The sequence below is a fragment of the Strongylocentrotus purpuratus genome, unplaced genomic scaffold (assembly GCF_000002235.5).
Source record: "Strongylocentrotus purpuratus isolate Spur 01 unplaced genomic scaffold, Spur_5.0 spur5_contig_863, whole genome shotgun sequence".
In the NCBI taxonomy this organism is placed as follows: domain Eukaryota; kingdom Metazoa; phylum Echinodermata; class Echinoidea; order Camarodonta; family Strongylocentrotidae; genus Strongylocentrotus; species Strongylocentrotus purpuratus.
Window position 1 is genome coordinate 1,413,648 of NW_022145572.1, and position 20,462 is coordinate 1,434,109.

Sequence of the window (20,462 nt, forward strand, 5' to 3'; positions counted from 1 at the left end):
GTAACATCCGAAACAAACCATAGTATACATTTCACACTGTTGTTCATAACATGCAATAAAGAGTATGTTTCTAAGTGAATTTTCTAAGGAGTTTTGATGACTACAATTGCTATTAGCTTCATATTTCACTCTGTTAGATCACATAAGCATATTTAACTACCAGTACACGTTCTTGAAATGAATAATATACCTTACATAAATTAAGTGGTCGATGAAGACAAACTTGGTATACATGTATGTGCTAAACTAATACAAACTGCATAATTTTTTTCCAAAATGTTACAGAAGTATTTTTCTGCAAACAATTAATGTAACTGAGGTCAATAATACCTAAAGAAAAGCAATTAACTTGAATAAAGTTATAATGTTAACGGTGTGTAACGTCCGAAACATCAGTGGTGTGCCATATGAACATTATTAGGCAATGCACTGGTTCCCATTTTTTTTTGCCTGTATTTACCTTATATCATCAGTTGTTATAATAAAATAAGTTTGACTTAAGAAAAAAGCATTTTACCTATTGAAATAAAAACTTGTTATTGTCAAAACCCTAATTTAGAGCTATTTGTCACTTTCAAGGGATACAAAATCTGTATTTTTCAAGATAGAAACTCAACAATTTGCATGAATAATCTCTGAAACATATTCTTATAGACCCAACATATTTAAAGGTGTAGTTAATAGCAAATGAGTTTTATATCACAGTTATTAGATATGCTATAGTTCACAATAAAATTGTAAAAACTCAAAGTATTCATATCTGGTGAATAAATAAGGAGATAGATTAAGGTCCAGAATTTGCATTTCTCAAAAATATGATTAGTCCTGATCCTAAAAATACAAGTTTGAAGTGAGTAAACACAATTTCATTTTGGACCCATTTGTGGACACATTTGGTATAAGTCAAAAAAACAGTGCCATGTATATAACTGCTAGCATGACGACCCAAAAACATAACAGAGATAAGACAAAAAGAAATCAAGTGACAACATATTTTTTCTTCTGAGTCAGCATTTAAATCACATGTTGCAATTTTTCATGGCAGAACAAGGATGAATATGTCAAATACAAAACATGGTATATGGGCATATGAGCTATTTCAGTTGCACATGTCCAAGATTTGCTGTGAATCATCTGAAAGATATCAAAGCATTACATATCAATTAAACATTTTTTTCGGATTGGGTCGTCAGTTAAAACGCTTTACATGTGAACAATTTGGATTGTGGTCAAAGTTTAATAATGAACAAAAATGCATGAACTAAACTGAGCACGATAAAAAGTAGCATTCAATAATGACAATGACCGTATTCAAAGCAAGAAATATGCCATTTCTGATTAAGCTTCTAATGATCTGACATTACATTAACGATTTTATGTTCCGAGAATTATTTGTTTTTCCAAATTAGTTTTAATCTTTTTGTAATTGACTACTTAGTAGCATATTCTGTAAAAGAAATAAATAAAAAATAACTACAAATTTATGATATGAATCAGACAAAAATCAATAATATATTTCGTTCTTCTTCGACACTATCAATCCATATCATAACATTTAATTATGTTTTCTAGGACGGTCTAATTGTGAAGATCTACAATTTATAATTCCTTTTTATATACTAAGTTAAAGTTTAAGAACATAATGAATCGAATATATTATGGGACAAGAGGACATTGATGGTAATTGCTCTTGTTCAACTTCTCCCCCTCTTTCTCTATCACTCTCTCTCTCTCTCCCTCTCTCTCTCTCTCTCTCTCTCTCTCACACCTCTCTCTCCCCATTCCTTTCTTTCCATGTCTTTCATCTCTCTCATGTTCTATCCTTCATCTGTGTGCGATGTTTCCTTTTCCTCCCTTTCTGGTACACTCCCGTTTGAGCACAAGGGTATGCCACTCTGCTTTTTATCCTCCATTGTAAATGTTGAGTTATCATAAACTATTTCCCCCGAGATGTATTTAATGTTTCCATTTTCGTCATCTTCGTCCAGTATCCTGGGTATTGTGAATTCTCGATTGCTAGGGGTAGCTCCATTTGCAATGCCGTCCCTCTGACTTTTCTCATCCTCCTCAGTAAATACATGATTTTCCAGAGTCGTTCCATTTACAAATTTCACATTATTTACATGTTCGTCCTCTATGGTAAATGTAGGGTTTACATGGGTGGTATCAGTTGATGTGTCGTTCAATATATTTGTTACTTTGTCCTTCTCCTCAACTGTGTTAGGTCCATGCTGTGACGTCATGACTTTGAGCTCCTTGGCTTCCTTGGAGCTTCTGTAAGAGAGAGAGAGAGAGAGAAGGAGAAGTGGAAAAAGCGAGGGTTATTATCGTAGCCTTATAGAGAACCACAACGCATCTATCATATTATGAAAACGTATTCCATTATACTTCTCTAAAAAAAATCTCTACATAATTAGGCCAATCGTATTTTTTTCTCTAGCAGAGCAAAATGATTACCGATATTACTATTTTTATCGTTATAATCCGATTGGGTTCAGCCCCCGAGACCTACGATTTCGCTCTAGCTAACCTTCTCAAAATAATGTTAGTCAGAACCATTGCAAAACCGACGGCCTCTGAGTCCGACAACCCACGATACCGAAATGTGGTTCTCATGTGGGTCTATGTTCCAGTTGTGCTCCAATTATAATCAATCAGTCTGAATCAATTTCGTAAAAATTCAAGTACAAATCGTTATAAAGACACAAGTTAATTTCAAATATGGCTAAAAATTCGATATGTTTTTCCCAAATCACGTTATATCTACTTTGTCATAATTATCTTCGTAACGAATTTAATCGATCGTCTTCACCAAAAAACATCACGAAGCGTTTAGAAAATATTCTTACGAGCCAAATTGTTCTACTTCTTCAACCGTCTCGGGGAGTTTCTCGCCTCTTGTCTCGGGCAAGGCTAGGGCAGACAGTGCAGCGATGACGGAAAAAGACCCATAAATGACGAGGGGAAGAGAATCCCAATACTTGCTGAGTATGAGGATGAGAGGGGCCAATATACCTGCTATGTTTGAGAACATTGAACAGTTGCCAACGGCAATCCCCCTGTCAAAGAGAAGATTAAGAAAATACCATAAACATAGTTCATCGCAACGAATTGTATTGTGATGATATTTAGAATATGTAATAAAATCAAGGTTCTCGCCTATCTTAATCAACTTATGACAAATATCACTGCCCTGTAAACAATGGTGTACACGAATTTTAGACGCCCTCATATCGTAGCAAATTTTAATATCATTTTGAAAATATATTCGGAAATATATATCTCTTTCAAGAAGTATAGATAAATTCAGATAATTGAAACGCTATCATACGACCTATTGTTACGATTTGGATGAAACTTTCAATTCATAAGGAAAATATAAAAACACAAGAAATAAAAAAAATGTGAAATGTACAAAGTGAACTCAATAAACTGTTATAAATTATTTAATACAGTTTTTTCGATGCCCGACCATGAAGTTTTTGCTGTGGATCCATACTCCAACCAAATAGATATATTACACACAAATAATTAATAAGTAAATGAATAAATAGATAAACAAACAAATGAAAAAGATGAAAAATTAAACAGAAAGTAATAAGTTTAGTGAGAAATACTTTGTGTTCAAGATGGATTGTGATCTACCTTATATTCGTAGGGTAAAGCTCGACAGTGTAGAGATAGATGATGTTAGATGAGGCTGAAATCCCAAACTTTCCAATCATGGCGACACTCGTCAAAGCAATGCCGTGTTCTGTAGGTTAGATTTTATCAGAGAAATGTTGGAGACATTGTATTCACTCAGAAAAAATTGAAACATACAAGACCTAGAAAGATTTCAAACATGAAGTATATACAGAGAACTGAAAATTGTGTACATATGACTCACCTTAAATAATTTCAAAGTTATCAACGACAACATATCTATGGTGAATATCTCAGTAGATGAAAAAAGGAATAACTATTTCGTATTATGATAAGGAAGAAAAGACAGCTTCGCATTTATCTATCAGATTTTTTAAAATCAATTATCTTTCCAAAATAACCCTCCATCCATTATAACAGTTTCCATATGACTAATGTATAGCTTATAATAAATCAATCACACAAACAGTTTTGAAGAAAAATATCAACCTTAATCAATTTAAACAGTCAAATTTATTATACTATTAATTCCTTTCATCATTATCATTAATATCACTATCATCCTGACTGTTTTTCGAAAATTCGACACAATTAATACGAGCACCATGGCCGCCGTGATCATACCTATAAAAGCAGTCGACACGCAAGCCAGCCCGCCCAACATCATACAGCCGAAGACACTAAGCTTGCGACCGAAGAACTCGACGATGACGAATGCCAGAAGGTAGGCAGGAATTTCGACAGCGGCCGAGAGAGCAAAAGCGAGATAGACGTCGACACCCAGATTTGAACTATTGAGCGAAAGGCCGTGGTATACCAGTGAGTTCACCATCCTATGATATACAAATGTTTTATTAGGAGAAAGAAAAAGTATACAAATAGCATGAGAGAGGGAAAGAGAAAAAAAAAGAGAGAGAGAGAGAAGGTGTTATAATTATAATTATGTAAGAATACTATATTTTATATTTTCTTCAGTAGCCTCTCTTTAATTGTGATAAAAGGATCCTTGAAACGACAAAACAAATGATGATCTTTAGGTAATAGTTATATGAATGTTGATTTTTTTTTAAAGAAAGGAATTTTTTTTTTCTTCTAAATCATGGCATGGTACGCATAACATTTAAACTAAAATTAATTTGTGCCATAGTACTTAAAGTCTGTAATAGACGATGAATTTCAGGGAATAAGAAATATTTCAATGTCTATAACCTTTTGAGTATTGTAGGCCTACTGGTTTTACATAAAATTGTTGACAAAGTATAGTGTTGCATATTCTAGATAATACAACGGAATTTACCAATGTCAAACCTTCCCTTTCTATGACATATTGTACTATAGGCTGTGTTTAGATTTATTGACCGAGACTAAACAGTCTTCTATCTAAAAGTGCATTTATAAAAAAAAAATAGAAAGAATTATGATGTCTCTACTGTCATGTAAATATAGGCTTACTGCAATCAATTGGGTTTTCTGACATATTCAAATGCATAGATGTTTCTTTCCTTAAAGTAATTCGTGAAGAGGTATTCCATTAAAGTTAAACCTATTATTAATGAATGATCTACAATACTTGGAATCCAGTCTGAACACTTTACTTGTTGTCGGACAAGCCTCCAAAAATATTAGGGCGTCAAGAACAACCTTTCTTTAAACGGTATCCATAACATTTGAAAATGTTAGTAAACTGGTCTATTGATTAATGAGTGATGAATGATGAGCTGCCCAAGTGGCTTACCATATACAGACAAGGTTGATAGTCCGTAGTCTCATCCTAGGCGTCCGAATTAAATCAAGGCCCGTAGGTTTGCGTGCCCTGCGTATTTGGTCCTGGAAAAGTAATTACAAAGGAAAACAAAAGAGAAATGTAAATAACAGACTAGGCTGGAGTTTGCGAGTTTTAAAGGGGAAAGTGACGTTTCAGGAAATTGTAATCGAGCTTGCAGTTTTTAAAAAATCCCTCTGTCTCAAATGACACTAAGGATAATGTATTCAACGTATTTTGTAGAATATCAACATTTGTATTAATTTTTTAAAGCTTTCAGCTACTCTTTGTTTAAAAAAAAATTCATGACAATAACTTGAAAAAGAGGAATCAGGAACTTAGGATTGAAGTCTTGGTCATAGATTAAGAAAATAAATGCATACGACGGTGATGTCTAAAAAGGACTTAAATAATAATGTAGGCAAAGTAAAATTTACACTTGCAGTTCAATAAAAGTCTATTCTCACCTGTTCTTCCATAAATTCTTTAGTGAAGAGAGGGTTTGGCAATGTCACTTCATTGACGTCAGCAAACTTTTCAATCACCTTCTCCGCCTTGTCGTATTTCCCCATTGATATCAGCCATCTTGGTGATTCTGGGAGCCATCTTGGATTTCAATAAAGAGAGATACTAGGATACTTATCACAAATATTTATCTAAATACATTCTAAATAAATAAATAAAGGCGACGCGTGAGTAGATTAACTGACACAACCGTACGCAATCCCAGAGCACAGGGCGTGAACGATTAGATTTGTTATCCTGTAATTTTATTGTTAAAGCACAATAATTCTCCGATTTCAAATTTCCGGTGGCTCTATTTATTCTTTAAAATTCTACGGTTTAGAATCGCAAACCGTGACTGATCATTTTTCTGTGCCGATGTAAAAATGGTTTCCAATCAGCTACCATTAAGAGCAGAACTGGGCAGTCGTGCAAAGCTTATACCATGCACAAAGCAAATCTTCTTTCGATTGATGCATATTGTTTTGTGCATATCGGTTCGCATGGCAAACGTGACGAATAAGCGCTTGTGCAAATTGGCACTTCTGGCAATTGAAAGGTTAATATTAAGCTCTAATAAAAATTATTAAAAAAAAATTAAAAATCCAACAGTTGATGAGTTTCTTACATGAAGAAGATGAAGAGGATGGAGAGAGGTGCAGTCATAACTAGCTGTAAGGTACGCCAGGAGCGAATGTAGTATGCCGGTAGGGTGAGTAACATGTATCCGAGTGCATAGCTAATCGATGCTAGTATTATGACGTTCCTCTTCGATGGTCCAATGTACTCAATACCTAGGAGTGCAAATGTTGAAAAGAGTGGATGATTAATTGATTTGATTAGTCAGAAAGGGCGAGAGTGGGAAAAGGGGAGAAGAAGGACAGAGAAATTACGGGAATGGTATTGGAATAGGAAATAGGGAACTTGGGATGAGAGTGAAAAGACCAGGCCATTTGAGAGGGAAATGGCGATATTATGATATGAGAGAGAAAGGTGGGGGAAGAGCCTAATCCGGGAATAGCAAGTTCTTTTGTGAAATATCTGTCACAATAGTCATGGTAATAAATGTGTACGATAACAAATATCAATAGTACTAATGATAATAATATATAGGATTTATAAGGCGCCAAATGCACTTTAGAAATAAATGCTCAAGGCGCACCAGTGCAAAACATGAAAATACATAAATATAGCACAACAAGAAGAAAAATCAGATCAAACTAGAAATTTAATTCGTCATGGGGACGAATTAGGTGGTCTGTTTTCAATTTTATGATCATTGAAAAGTCAAAAAAGAAAAAAAATGAAGAAAACAAATTGTTGGAGACTCCCGGACTCGAACCAGGGATCTCGAGGTCCGAAGTCGAATTGTGCGTTACCGATATACCAAAACATTTCCCATAGCGATTACACGTAAACGGAAAATGAAATTCTCAAATCCCACTTTGCAAGTGAAATATGAGCATGATCCCGGCATCTGATCGAGAAATAAATGGCACATTTGTGATAGCTTATTGTCTCAGCTACAACATACTCGATGCTCAGCCAAAACAAAGTTAAGACGACGGAGATATTGCTCGTGAAAGACGGGAATGTAGAATCCAGTTTTGAGAAAAAGTCATGTCCCATAGAGAATACACGCAAAATGTAAAAAATTGACATGCCTCCTTTAATCGCAAAAATACGCCATGATGCTTTCGTCAAATCGAAAATTCGTGGTAACTTATCTGTAGAGAATTGTCTCAGTTAAAACATATCAAAATTTGGATGAAAATTGATCAATATTTACAGAGATACAATAAATTTTCAAAAAATATGCTGACGTCATAATATGCAAATTGAAATTTTGAGTTCGGAGGCCATTATGATGACGTCGTGAGTTAATTGAGGGTCAAATGAGACATGAAATCATATCTCCGATTCATACTCTATCAAAATATGAAAACAAAATTGGGTTTTTCTTGCATCCTAAAGCGCTACAATGGATTTTGTATAGGCATATTTTTGCCCATGTATGCTATGTATTACAAGAGCTCGCACGCACGGACATTATCTTAAACGGACGCTCATTCCGTTATTAATGGGCAGAAAAAGGTGAACAAGGTATCAAAATGCTTGGGAAAATGTGCCAAATATGATGACAGAGAAAATTTAGCGATTCTATGTTGAAAAATACCAGTACGCGCGAAAACGCGCGCGCATGTGCGTGCGCGCGTTTTTTTGCAAAATGCTTAAAATGGCCTGAAACGTATGCAAAATGAATTTGAGACGATTTTGAGCATTTTTATTTTTTGCGCGCGCGCTGACGCGCGGAAGTACGCATGCGCGCGCGATTTCTGACCTATAATTGACCGGACGGATATTGACCTTAATCATGATAAATATGAATGAGAAATGCCTTTCCGTTATGAAGATATGATCATGAGTAAAAAGTACCAAAAATAACACAAAATGGCGCCTGGATGACGTCATGAAGACCTCATGACCTTGAAAATGTTACTGTCACGTCTTATGACAAGGACCAATGACTGCGCCAAAATTGAACGAAATTGACTCAACCGATCTTGAGTTATCCTGTAAACAAAAAAGAGGGTACAATAAATAAAAATAAAGAAATAATGAGAAAGAAAATTTGAACAAAAACAATAGGTGATCTGTCGAAAACGACAGACCACCTAATAAAAGTAAAGTGCAAAAGATGTTTTTATCTTAGATGAATGAGTGCTCTCACCTATAATATACAATACGGTGTTGAGAGCGATGTTGCCGAATCCCATGAAGAAACGCATGATGGCAAAGAAGCACCAATTTGGCGAAAAGGCAAGAGCAAGCCCCGAAACAAGCGAGATGATGTTGCTCACAAAAAGCGCCCACCAGCGCCCAACTCTGTGGAAATTATAACAATGGTGATTATAGTGGTGAGTTAAGATGAAAATGTCACTCTCTGTATGGCCATGCATATTTTACTTTGCTAGAGCAAAGCAACTTATCTATCAAGCGAAACGGTTATCGGCATTTGCTTTTCATACATAATTCTCGACAACTTCCCGCGTTTATATATGCCATGGTCTAAGTTTCATTAAACTTGTATTTTTTTATTTTTTTAAAGAATATTGAACATGATTTTTTTAATTTATTTTTGTAAGTATCAACATGATACCTGTTTCTTCAATAATGAACATAGAACAGAGTAGTAAATTGCTATTTTACACCAAAATAATGAGAAAAAGGTCCGATCATTATTAACCTAAACCTGAACATTGAGACCAAGTAAAACAACAAAAACAAATTTCTAACCACCAATATAAATGTTGCGTAAAGTATTCGAATGTGTATATATATATTTTTTTTTCTTGTTTTCTTGTTGTTGTTTTTTTTTGGGGGGGGGGGGTTTCTTCTTTTTTTTGGGGGGGGGGGAGGATTAGATTCCTCCGCAATCAAAATCGTTTAACCTTATAGATCTTTGTATTTTAGCACAACTTATAACAATATTATTATGCACTTATACCAAACAACAGCTATTTTAATTTATATTTAAACAAATATTTCAAACTGTAAACAAATATTGAACATCAAAGCAAAATCGAATTAATTACGAAATCCCCAATATATTTCAATTTCATAAAGCATAACAAGAGTAAATTTCATCTTGAACGGACGAAAGCATTTAGAACTCTAACTGTAGTGCCATTGCTTTGGATAATTCCATTCATTAAGAGAGGTTTTGAGGCAATGAAATTATTTTGTTTACCAACTCACCTGTCTGACATTATGCCAAAGAAAATGGATCCTGCTACGATTCCTATATAGAAGATGGATTGGGACAGTTCAGTCATATCATGATCGCCACAAACGAGATCAAACTGGAATAAAGAAAGAGAGAGAGAGAGAAACGAAGAGAGAAAGTTGATTAGTTATTTTCATTTTTCAATACAAATTATTATTGTTCCCATTGTTTGAATAATGATAATGATGATTGGAACCACTATTGTTGTTTTATACTATTGCATTTCTTTTTTTTAATTGATTTATTTGCAATTGTTTTCTTTTTTTATCTTTTTAATTAGCACAAATTGATTTGAATTATACGGATATAATTTTAAGATTTCTAAACGATACTGTGTAATAGTTCTTCTCTAACATTCCTGGAATAACTACGCAAATTTGTATATTTCCTTTAATGTGTTCTTTCGTACTCTAATTCGTTACCTAACAAATTTCCCCTTCTTAATATAATTCGCCATATATCTTTGATAACAAAATTAGTTTTAAGATCATTCAAGTAATCTTCTATTATAATTGATTAATTTTATTTATAAACATTCACTTTTGGTATTATTAAATTATGCTTTCATTGGCAATATAAGAATGTGAATGAATTTGAAATTTATATTTGAAATTTATATTTGGAATATGTTTTCATTTGCTCGGTTAGAATAATCTGATTAATGACAAATTATTACTTATATTATATAATGTGTTAATGATCGTTAATCAAATTCTAATTTTGTGTCAGTGTTATATGTCTTATGTTTATGTTCGGCATTATATTCCACATACTAAGAATCTTGCTCTACGATTGATCAAAAGTAAATCACGTGATGAAAGATAGTTCGCCCATTATTGATGGGAGAAGTAAAAAGTTCGTTACACTGTGTAGATAGTACTACTATCTACAAAGTGCAACGCACTTTCACTGAAGATAGAGGTACTATCTACACAGGGCAACGCACTGTCACTGAAGATTATCCAAAAGCGCACTAAAACAGGCGTAATTAAGCGCGCATTACCATTGAGCGCAATTAAATAAAACACATGCGCGCACCGTACCCTCAAGGGGTTGGGTTAAACTTAAACTTTTTTGGTGTGAATTTGGGCCTAGGTGTCTTGTATGTTAATGCATACACGTCCTTTTCTTTTTGTAGTTAAATTGTTTTCACCAACGGTAATTATTTGCTTACTAGCCAGTAAGTAGAGCCCTCGACAGGATTCTCATTCCTTCTAGGCAATCCACAGGCACTGGCTGATACCCATTATCTTTTCTTTGTCTTGTTTATACTGATGTCTGTTTTTCATTGCATTCTCCTGGATTTTAAATAAATAAATAGATAAATAAATAAACAAGGACCTTGCTTTATCTAATGAACCACACATGCAATGACATCGGTCTAATCTTTTCAGGTACAACAAATAGCAACCGACGAATATATTTACATGCTCAAAACTAGCAGGAACCCTTGCATATAGGCGGACCTGTTTGTTTTAAAAGTTCAAGTCTACGGAAAAGACATTAGATGCAAATATCTGACTCTTAATCCGTTGAACAAAGTACAAATGAGTTGTCACTTTGCCAGCAGTTAGCGATAATAAGGGAAAATTGGTAAAAATACCTTTGATGCTAAAAATATATATTTATCTCCGAAAGGTTCGCTTTAGGAGGTATAACAACAACAAAGGATAATATTGTCCAAATTAGCTTGAATAATAAAGGTAGAAATCCTCATCTACGATATGTTTCATATGGCTGAGCCTACATAGGAAATATTCTTGTGAAGCAGTTTCCAGAACCACTGGTATAAATATCAATATTTCCTTGGTTTTATCATTATTGTACAATAATTTCTAATACAAATACTCATGCGCCAAGCTAATCCTGCTTTCGTGTATTGTTTTCAAAAGTTACCAAATGATGGATTCAAGTGTTGGTCTTTGCTAAAACAATTGACGAAGAAAGAAAGAGAAAAAAGAAAAATAAATAGGGCGTCTAAACATACTTGGCTTAACTATGTTATGTACCTAACTATATATATATAATTTATTCCTGAAGACCAGCACTTGATAGGTCAATGGGCTCTGCTGGCTTCACCACAGTCTCAAGTATTTATTCTAGGGGCTATCAATTCATTAAATATTGTTGTACTATTTTCTTGTTTTGTTGTGTTTATCAGATATTGTATGTAAATTTGTACATGTTATTTTATGAGAAGTGGAGATAAATAAAATGAAAAGAAGAAAAAAAGGAACTCATAAACCACAACATTAATGGCGGTTTAAATTGAAAAGGGTTTGATCGCCCACAATTGATCACCACTTGAAGGATTTTAAGCACACTTTCAGGTGAAATTTCGACCTTGCTGTGTTTTTCAGTCCCAAACGTTTGCAGATACTATATAGACAGACGAGGCAAATATGATATTTGCGGCTTTAAAAGGAATCAGAGCCTCTTACGTAACTGTGTTTACATTTTTGGCACATTAGTACACAATGAACGATTCGAAGGATTATTTAGAATGACGGTCACCATGGACATACAGGCAGATTCAAAATATGACATGACTAAGGGCTATTTTCACTACTGTCATTGAGAGGATGAGTCAGCTGGTTTAGGGATAGGATAGTAGTAGCGTAAATAGATCAGATCAGGACGAGCTAGGGAGGGGGGTTACCGCTTTGCTATGGAGGAGGGGACACTAGAAAATTGTGTTTTTTTCTGTTATGGGTGAAAATATTCGTTTGTATATCATTTTGCGAAATACTGCAGCTTTTGCAGTGCTTCTACGAATAATATCATAATAAGAGGCTCTAGTCTGTCTTCACACTGTCCAGGGAGGCATCTCAAAGGAGCGAAATAAGATTTTGGAAGTAAAACAAAAATCACCCTTTCCTCTTTCAGCGACAAATAAGTCTCTAACAATGCTCGATTTTCTCGTTAATATGTATTCATTTATATTTCATAATTATACCATTTTGTATTCATCTAAAATAAAAACATTAATTAACTTGGTGAACTTCGTAGCGCAAAGGCGAGCGGTCAATGGAACCAAACAAATAAAATGGGACTTGTGAACATTCATGATACTCGTGCTCCGAAAGAACATTTGATAATTGTCATACATTTCAACTAGATGCTGCTGATTCTATTCATTTTCCATGAAGTTATATCACAAAAGAGCAATGACTTCTTATGATTACCTGTTTTTCTTTGTAAATATCCCAACATTCAAAAAGATTTAGGTCAGGAATATTTCCACATTTAAAAGAGATCAAAGATTTTGTTTAAAGATGCAAGATTTTGCAAGACGCAATTCAAATCGTACACTTTAATACATATTAGTGTAGGATCAACTTTTTGTATAATATAAAGAGTTAAGTTGCAAATTCACGATTACAATGATATCATTCAATTCCTTACATCTGTCACTGTCGTCGTCTTGTATTGGCTGTCATCATAGACCCATCCACTGTCACATGACATCATTTCGCTGCTGTAATTGGATGGAACAATCCCAGGCCAGAATCCCACTCCTGACACGTTGTATTTCTTACATTGTGCGTACTCCAGCTCACCATCTGACGTGTAGTTAGATGGGATGCTACCTTCCTTCTGGGCTAGTGCACAAGCTTCCTTGGACATTTCATGTTGGTCACAGAAAGAGTCCAACTCGGGGGTCTAAACAAAAATAGTAAATACAAAAATACCAAAAATACAAATAAAAGTAGACATTGAATTCGTCACGGCGACGAATTAGGCACTTGATCGAGACATGACTCATGTAGAAACTCAATGGAAGATTTGGTCTTTAAAACAAATTCCACCCTCCACTTATACAGTGTGAGTCAAAAAAAAGTTTACACCTAGAAAATTGCTAATTATTTAAAGAAATCATCGATGAACATTAAATTGTTATTTGTCTTATGAAAGAGTGTTTTATCCCAAATCATTTGGTACCATATCTGTGTGGTATGTGTTCACGCTTGGATGAACAGGAGACATTGTTTGCAAGACTGCAAAAATCGACTTGCGCCAAAGTTGCTTATGTGATGTTTGAATAAAACAATTGGGATTTGGGTATTAAATATCCAAATAACATCCCTAACAAAATTGATCATGCCACACATATCAAATATCAAATATCAAATATCAACAAACATTTGTGCGCGTGTGTGTGGGTGTGTGTGTGACTTTGCCCTTAGCAAAAAACATATGCAATGCATTTCATTTGATACATTCAATTCATTCTCTCACTCTGTTAATCCCAACATGATACATACTATAGGCATCACTTTGGCGCAAGTCGATTTTGCACTCTCGCAAACAATGTCACCTGTTTATCCAAGCGTGAACACATACCACACAAAAATGGTACCAAATGATTTGGGATAAAACACTCTTTCATAAGATGTATAATAATGTACTGTTCATATATGATTTAAAAAATAATTAGCAATTTTCCAGGTGTAAACTTTTTTGACTCACACGGTATAACACGCCTATGCTCAAGCTCATTTAGTAATCAAGGATATAGAAACAATAGTAATAAGAGGAGCTGAAGAAGAAACAACCAAATAACACGTCGTTCATAAAGCACAAGTAACAATTATTTATTATACAAATATGTAGAATCGTACAGAGCAGCAAGAAAAACGATGTTGGCGGTCGAGAATCGCGAGGACAACATGTGCAGGTGAGCATTGTATGAGATATAAAGTATCAATGGAGAAAACTAAGAACCATGAGTCCAAAAGGCTGGACTTGATGTTTAGATTTATGACCCAGCCAGATATTATGTTTTGAGTTTTGACAGTGGCTTTGGTGGGTCGGTGTAAACGATACCGAGTAGAAGGAGCGTTAATCCTAACCAGAATTTTTGTTGTGGTCGGCGAAAGCAAAACGAGAAGAGGGCAACGAAAAGTTATGTGGTTGTGAGATATCGATAGATCGAGATATAGACAGAAAGAGAGAGAGAGAGAATGTTGAAAGACTACACTCATTAGGTGATTTGCTACACTCCGCAGCTTATCACCTAAAAACACAGAGACAGAGAGAAATTCAGACTTTGCAAAATAATCCCATCCTCCATTCGTATAACACGTACAAGTAAGGTCTGAAACGTGTAGAGTAGACCATCCATGGCGAAAATATAACACAAACTCAATAGAAGATAGCACGTACATGTAAAAACAATAATGGCGGGTTTGCAGTCTTCACCATAAATATGAATTTCGACCACGAAACAGTCTTCTGATCAAAAATTAATTCATTATATATTTGTAGAATTAGGTCTCAGTTGCAATATAACAAAATATGGGAGACATCATATTAGCGATAGACGAGATATATACAAAAGAACAACAGCAAATATTACCTTATTTGAAACTATATGTATGTCCCTTTTGCAGCCAAAATCAAGTTGTGTAGAACTTTGCAGGAACTATGAATTTGTCTTATATGTCCTATCTGTGAACTTTAGCAGTGTCCTAATATCAAATTATGCAAGGAAATCCGTTTACCTTCTTAACTTCGCTAGCTGTCAGACACTATCGAGTGACTCACTGACATCTTTTTTTCTTTGGCAATAACATCATAAAATGAGCTGTAACAGGAACATGAGCATTTGTCTACATCAATAACCCACTACCTAATGGCAAAAACTAAACTGATAGAATCTTTGTGCAGCACAAAACGTACGACTATTCGGTACAAGGTTTTGAAAATCCGACTATTACTTTAGCAATGGCAATCGCTAAAGTCAATTCGACAACTAATGGTAATTAAAAATTTCCCACTTAAAGACATTTTCAAGACCTTTCGTTTTGAGGGAATTTCTAATTAATATTAACATTCAAATGCCATTGGAATTGAACCTTTTCAGTTTTTTCGTCTGCATAATATGGGACATAGTACCTTAAAGTGGCACTATGTTAAAGAGAAGGTTCATTGAAATTTGAAAAAAAATAATTATACTTTTACAGATTTCTTTTACAGATCACCTAATTCGTGTCGGTTTCGAAATCCATGTCTTGTTTCTACTTTACATTAGTCAAATGGGAAACAGAAGAGTAAATAACTATATGAGTCGGGTTTCTTTTCTTTTTTGGGCAATGATTTTCATGCAGTAATTATATTAAACATGCAATGTTTTGTATTATTACAGAGGATGACAGATTTCGTAAGACTTTGGTACGCAACATTCTGAAATATCCAAAATGGTTAAAGAAGTAGAGACATTTGGAAAGTAAGGATCGTTCATATTTTCGTAAACTCTCGAAACAAACAAAAAGATCCCCGTTGCACATCAAGAGTTGATAAATTGAAGTTGTTTTGATACTTACCGCGCACCAGTGGTTGACGGGAGCCTCGATAAAGATATATATCAACTCAGCCCACGAAATCGTAAACTTGAAAACATCAAGAATAAAGTAAAGACGGTGTTGATATTTTCCAAACTCGCCAACAGTCGTCAAAATGTCGTCGAACTTCATTGCGATATTAAAAAGGAAAAAAAAACCATAAACATAAAGGAACTCGAAGTCAACTGCTAGTGGCAAACGTCAGATTAGTTTATCAACACATTCTCAGTGGATCTTCGCTCAATTGTTGTTTCATGCTTATCTGCTTTTGAATGGCGATCGGATTCTTCAATGAATTAATCAATGGTGCTAATTTCCCGCATCCCCGAATGAAACCACCTAGAAGTAGGATGCTATGTTGTCGCGTGGTTTTATTTATACAGAGTGGCGTAGGTCCAGACATTAGGCGCGCGCCCTGGTTTCATGGATGAGAGGTGGTGGTGGTAGGGGGGGGGGGTTGGTCTTAATGGTTTCCGAGGAGAAGGGTGTTGATCGTAATCTGGTGCCGAGTTTCCTTTTTGTATTACTTCCGTTTGTTTGTGCTGCTGTTGTTGTTTGTCGTTGTTTTTGTTTTCATTGCGCGTGAACACACACATGGACACAGGCACAAAATCACACGCGCACATGCTAACGAAATCGACTCATTACAGAATATTCTAAATTTATTTTTAGTATACTAATAGTGTCTGAAAAAACAGTTTCACTACTGTAAGAGACACTTATATACATTTTGTAAAAATATATGATTGATTTTATAAATAATTTTCGTCCTAGAGACTGTGGGGGTATATTTGTACAGGCCGTCCCCTCGCCTTAAATCTAGATCTTTAAATAGAGGGATAATCAATCTCTCTCTCTGTCTCTCTTTATCTTCTCGTTTTCTTTCTGTTTTCGCTCGTTAATATTGGTTAAGGGCCATGCCCTGCCTGCATGTGCCCCCTTTCTTACCTACTGGTTTCCATTTCCCTTTGTATTGACATGACTCCACATCCTTGTTTACATAACTTCTTGCGATATTTCTCATGATGTTTGCATCATGTTCTGTAATAGGATTAGGATGACCCCGTCTCCCTTCTCTTTCCCTTTTGGTGTCTGCAATTGCTAAAGTAAATATTTTAATAGCTTGCGAAATCTTCATGTGAGAGAATACGTTTGAAGATTCGTATTCTGCGTTTTTTATGTTAGAAATCAAAGCTTGAAAAATCAAATATTGTTTAATGAAGGATTTATATGCTATAAATCCAATGCAAAATGACTTTCGTTCGTTTTTGCTGCTGCTGTTGTTGTTTGTCGTTGTTGTTATTTTATTTGCGCTAATTAACACACACACGGGCACAGATACAAAATCACACGCACACATGCCAACGAAATTGACTCATTACAGGATATTCTAAACAAGGTCCGCGGTTCGAGTCCCGCCGTGGCACTAATGTCCTTTGGCAAGACATTGATCTACATTTGCCACACTCAACCCAGGTGTAAATTGGTACCTGGCAGGAATTAATTCCTTGAAATGCTTGAGCGCTGTAATGGCAGGTGGGCTAAATCCGGGGTAATAATTTTTAAAAAATGCGCATCGGAATAGAATTTCTAGAGAGACGGCGCTATAGAAATGCCTATTATTATTGTTATTATTATTATTATTATTTATATCATCTGAAAGAAACATTTTCACTACTGTAAGAGACACTTATATGAATTTTATCACAATATATATAATCGATTTTACAAATAATTATCGTCCTTCGGGGCTGTGGGATATATTTTGTTCAAACCATTCCTACGCGCTAAAATAAATGTGGGGGAGGGGGGGTGAAGATCCCAATTCCCAAGAATGTTTGCCCGTGGGGGAAAAAACAATCAAGATCATTAAATAAGGGGATTATCTCTCTCTCTCTCTCTCTCTCTCTTATCTTCTCGTTTTCTTTCTTTTTTCGCCCTTTAATATTTGTTAAGGGCCGTGTCCTGCCTGCATGTGCCCCCATTACTACGCTACTGGTTATGAAATCCCTTACCCTGTTTGTATTGACATTACTCCACATCCTTGTTTATAAATGTTCTTGCGATAGCTCTCATGATGTTTGCATCATATTCTGAGAAAGAATTAGGATGACCCCGTCTCCCTTCTCTTTCACTATTGGTGTATGCAATTGCTAAATTAAATATTTTAATAGCTTACGAAATCTTTGTGTTAAAAAATAATACGCCTCGGAATAGAATTATCTAGTTAGACAGCGTTATAGAAATGCCTATTATTATTATTATTAATACGTTTGAAGATTCGTATTCTGAATTGTTTATGTTAGAAATCAAAGCTTGAAAAATATATATTGTTTTATGAAGGAGTTATATGCTATAATTCCAATGTAAAATGTCTTTTTTTTATCCTTTTTAATGCTCAATGACCTTAAAGCATGCATGCATTATTTACGTGTTCTTTCTTATATCTCGTTTGCTTGATATAAACTGAATTATTAATGTATACTATTATCAGTTAATGGGAATAGCGTCACACAGAAAGTTGTTTCTTTTGGTGATCCCATGCATTTGCTTATGGTTTTTGTTTTAATTTTTATTGTATTTTGTCTTTTATTCCTTGTTATAGGTATACTCCTTTGTGTTTGTTGAAATAGAATTTTCCAAAATGGAAAAAGTGATGGGATTCGTGCAAAGTCATCCTCCGTCCAGATTTCCAGGCAGGACAACTGCACCGTAAGAGAGTGTGGGCTCAGCTATAAAGGAGTCACTTCCATCTCGGGGGAAGCGGGGGGGGGGGAGAGGTTTGGGGGCTTTAAGTATAACTGCAAGTTTGTAGTCAAGCCTCTGGACCGTTTTTTTTTTAAATTTTATTTGTGTGGACCGTTTTTCTGTCGCGCACCCAATCAGCTGATATGTTGACAGTAGACCTTGCCATTCCTCTCATGCTGTACCGTTTCCGTGTCGCGCGCCCTCTCAACTGATCAAATAACACACCCTCAACGTTGACAGTAGACCTTGCCATGTTGATGTGTACCCAGACCAGAAATATTACATCTTCCTGTCCAGACGGTACTTTTGGCGACGGGAGATGAATAAAGACACCACGCTTTGTGTGGATCGATGCATGTGATAGATGAATAAAAATTAAAAAAACGGACAGAAGCTGGACCAACAAGTTTGATGAAATGTGAATTTACAAGGACACCGATAGAGGAAATATTTAATCAAGTCCTACCTTTTTCTTTTTCTTTTCGTCGTCGTCCCCCCCCCCCCCTCCCCCCCCCCAAAAAAAAATATATATATATATACAAAATAATAATAATCTCTCTCTCTATCCTCTTCTAGCATCTTTCTCTCTCTCTCTCTCTCTCCGTTTTTTTTCTTCTCGCCTCTCTCTCTCTCTCTCTCTTTCTCTGTCTCTCTCCCTATATTGTCTACCTGTCTTTCCCTGTATCTCTCTCTGCCCTGACGCTCCTGGCGCTCTTACATTCAACATTATTATCCTGGTCCATGGCCCTGATCATAGCCAGTGGCCGAATATGTAGTGCTCTGGTATATCGGGTACCCATTTACACCTGGGTGGAGAGTGAGTGGCAAATGCGAATTAACATCTTACCCAATGATGAATGCGCCAGGTTGGTATTCGAACCCTAAACCCTTGGAATGAGAGTCAAATAAATGTAATACGACATCATACATAATCATATGCGACATCTTTAGTAGTGGCAACAGTCAGTAGTTGTGTTCCCGGAACTAAAGACGACATGAGAGAACACAAAAATTACCGGACCAATGAAAGTCAGGCTGAGAACATGTTGGAGAAGTAAGCAAGTATTTTAATTTTAATTAATGCCATTCTGTTTTACCATAGAGGGGTGTATATGTTTATATCCCCTATCATGGTTGCCGACGACACCGATATCAAGGGGTTGTATTTGTCATCATTCTCTAAGATAATTGAGACGTTTTGTATTCCACAAGTAAATTCAGCGGTAAAGTGGTCGATATTTATGATTTTTTTTTCTTCCAGATTATTCCTGCATTTCACAAGTAAACGACAAACCGAGATACGTACCACCTTTTCACACCGTTAGTGGCGATTCAAGGAATCTGTAGGAGAAAGACACAATAAGAAAGACCAAAAAATTGTTACAAAAGACAAATGAAAGTTGGGCACGAGAATACGACTCGTTTTTGTATATGAATGGTATGCCATATTTGTAGTTAAAAGGTTGAACAAGGGCCAGTTGGTCACCCCCCTCACATTACCCCGGTCAGTACAGGCGACCAAGTAGCGCTCTGGCATATCGGGTACCCATTTAGACCTGGACGGAGAGTGAAAAACGAGGATTGATGCTTTACCAAAGGTTGTCAGTGCCAGGCTGGGATTCGCACCCTCAACCCTTGGATCGAGAGTTAAGTGAATGAACCACTTTACCAT

General features: G+C 35.5%; 1 protein-coding gene across 1 annotated transcript; it reads right to left on the reverse strand.

The window, feature by feature from the left end:
- Positions 1-1,817: 1,817 nt before the first annotated feature.
- On the reverse strand, positions 1,818-16,422 carry LOC590315 (organic cation transporter protein). Its single transcript, XM_789924.5, has 11 exons — positions 16,025-16,422; positions 13,104-13,361; positions 9,671-9,774; positions 8,643-8,797; positions 6,540-6,705; positions 5,875-6,013; positions 5,381-5,472; positions 4,270-4,478; positions 3,646-3,754; positions 2,850-3,059; positions 1,818-2,274 (listed from the first exon to the last, which is right to left on the reverse strand). The coding sequence occupies exons 1-11, from the start codon at positions 16,172-16,174 to the stop codon at positions 1,818-1,820; spliced, it is 2,049 nt and encodes a 682-aa protein (XP_795017.3). The 5' UTR covers positions 16,175-16,422.
- Positions 16,423-20,462: the final 4,040 nt, after the last annotated feature.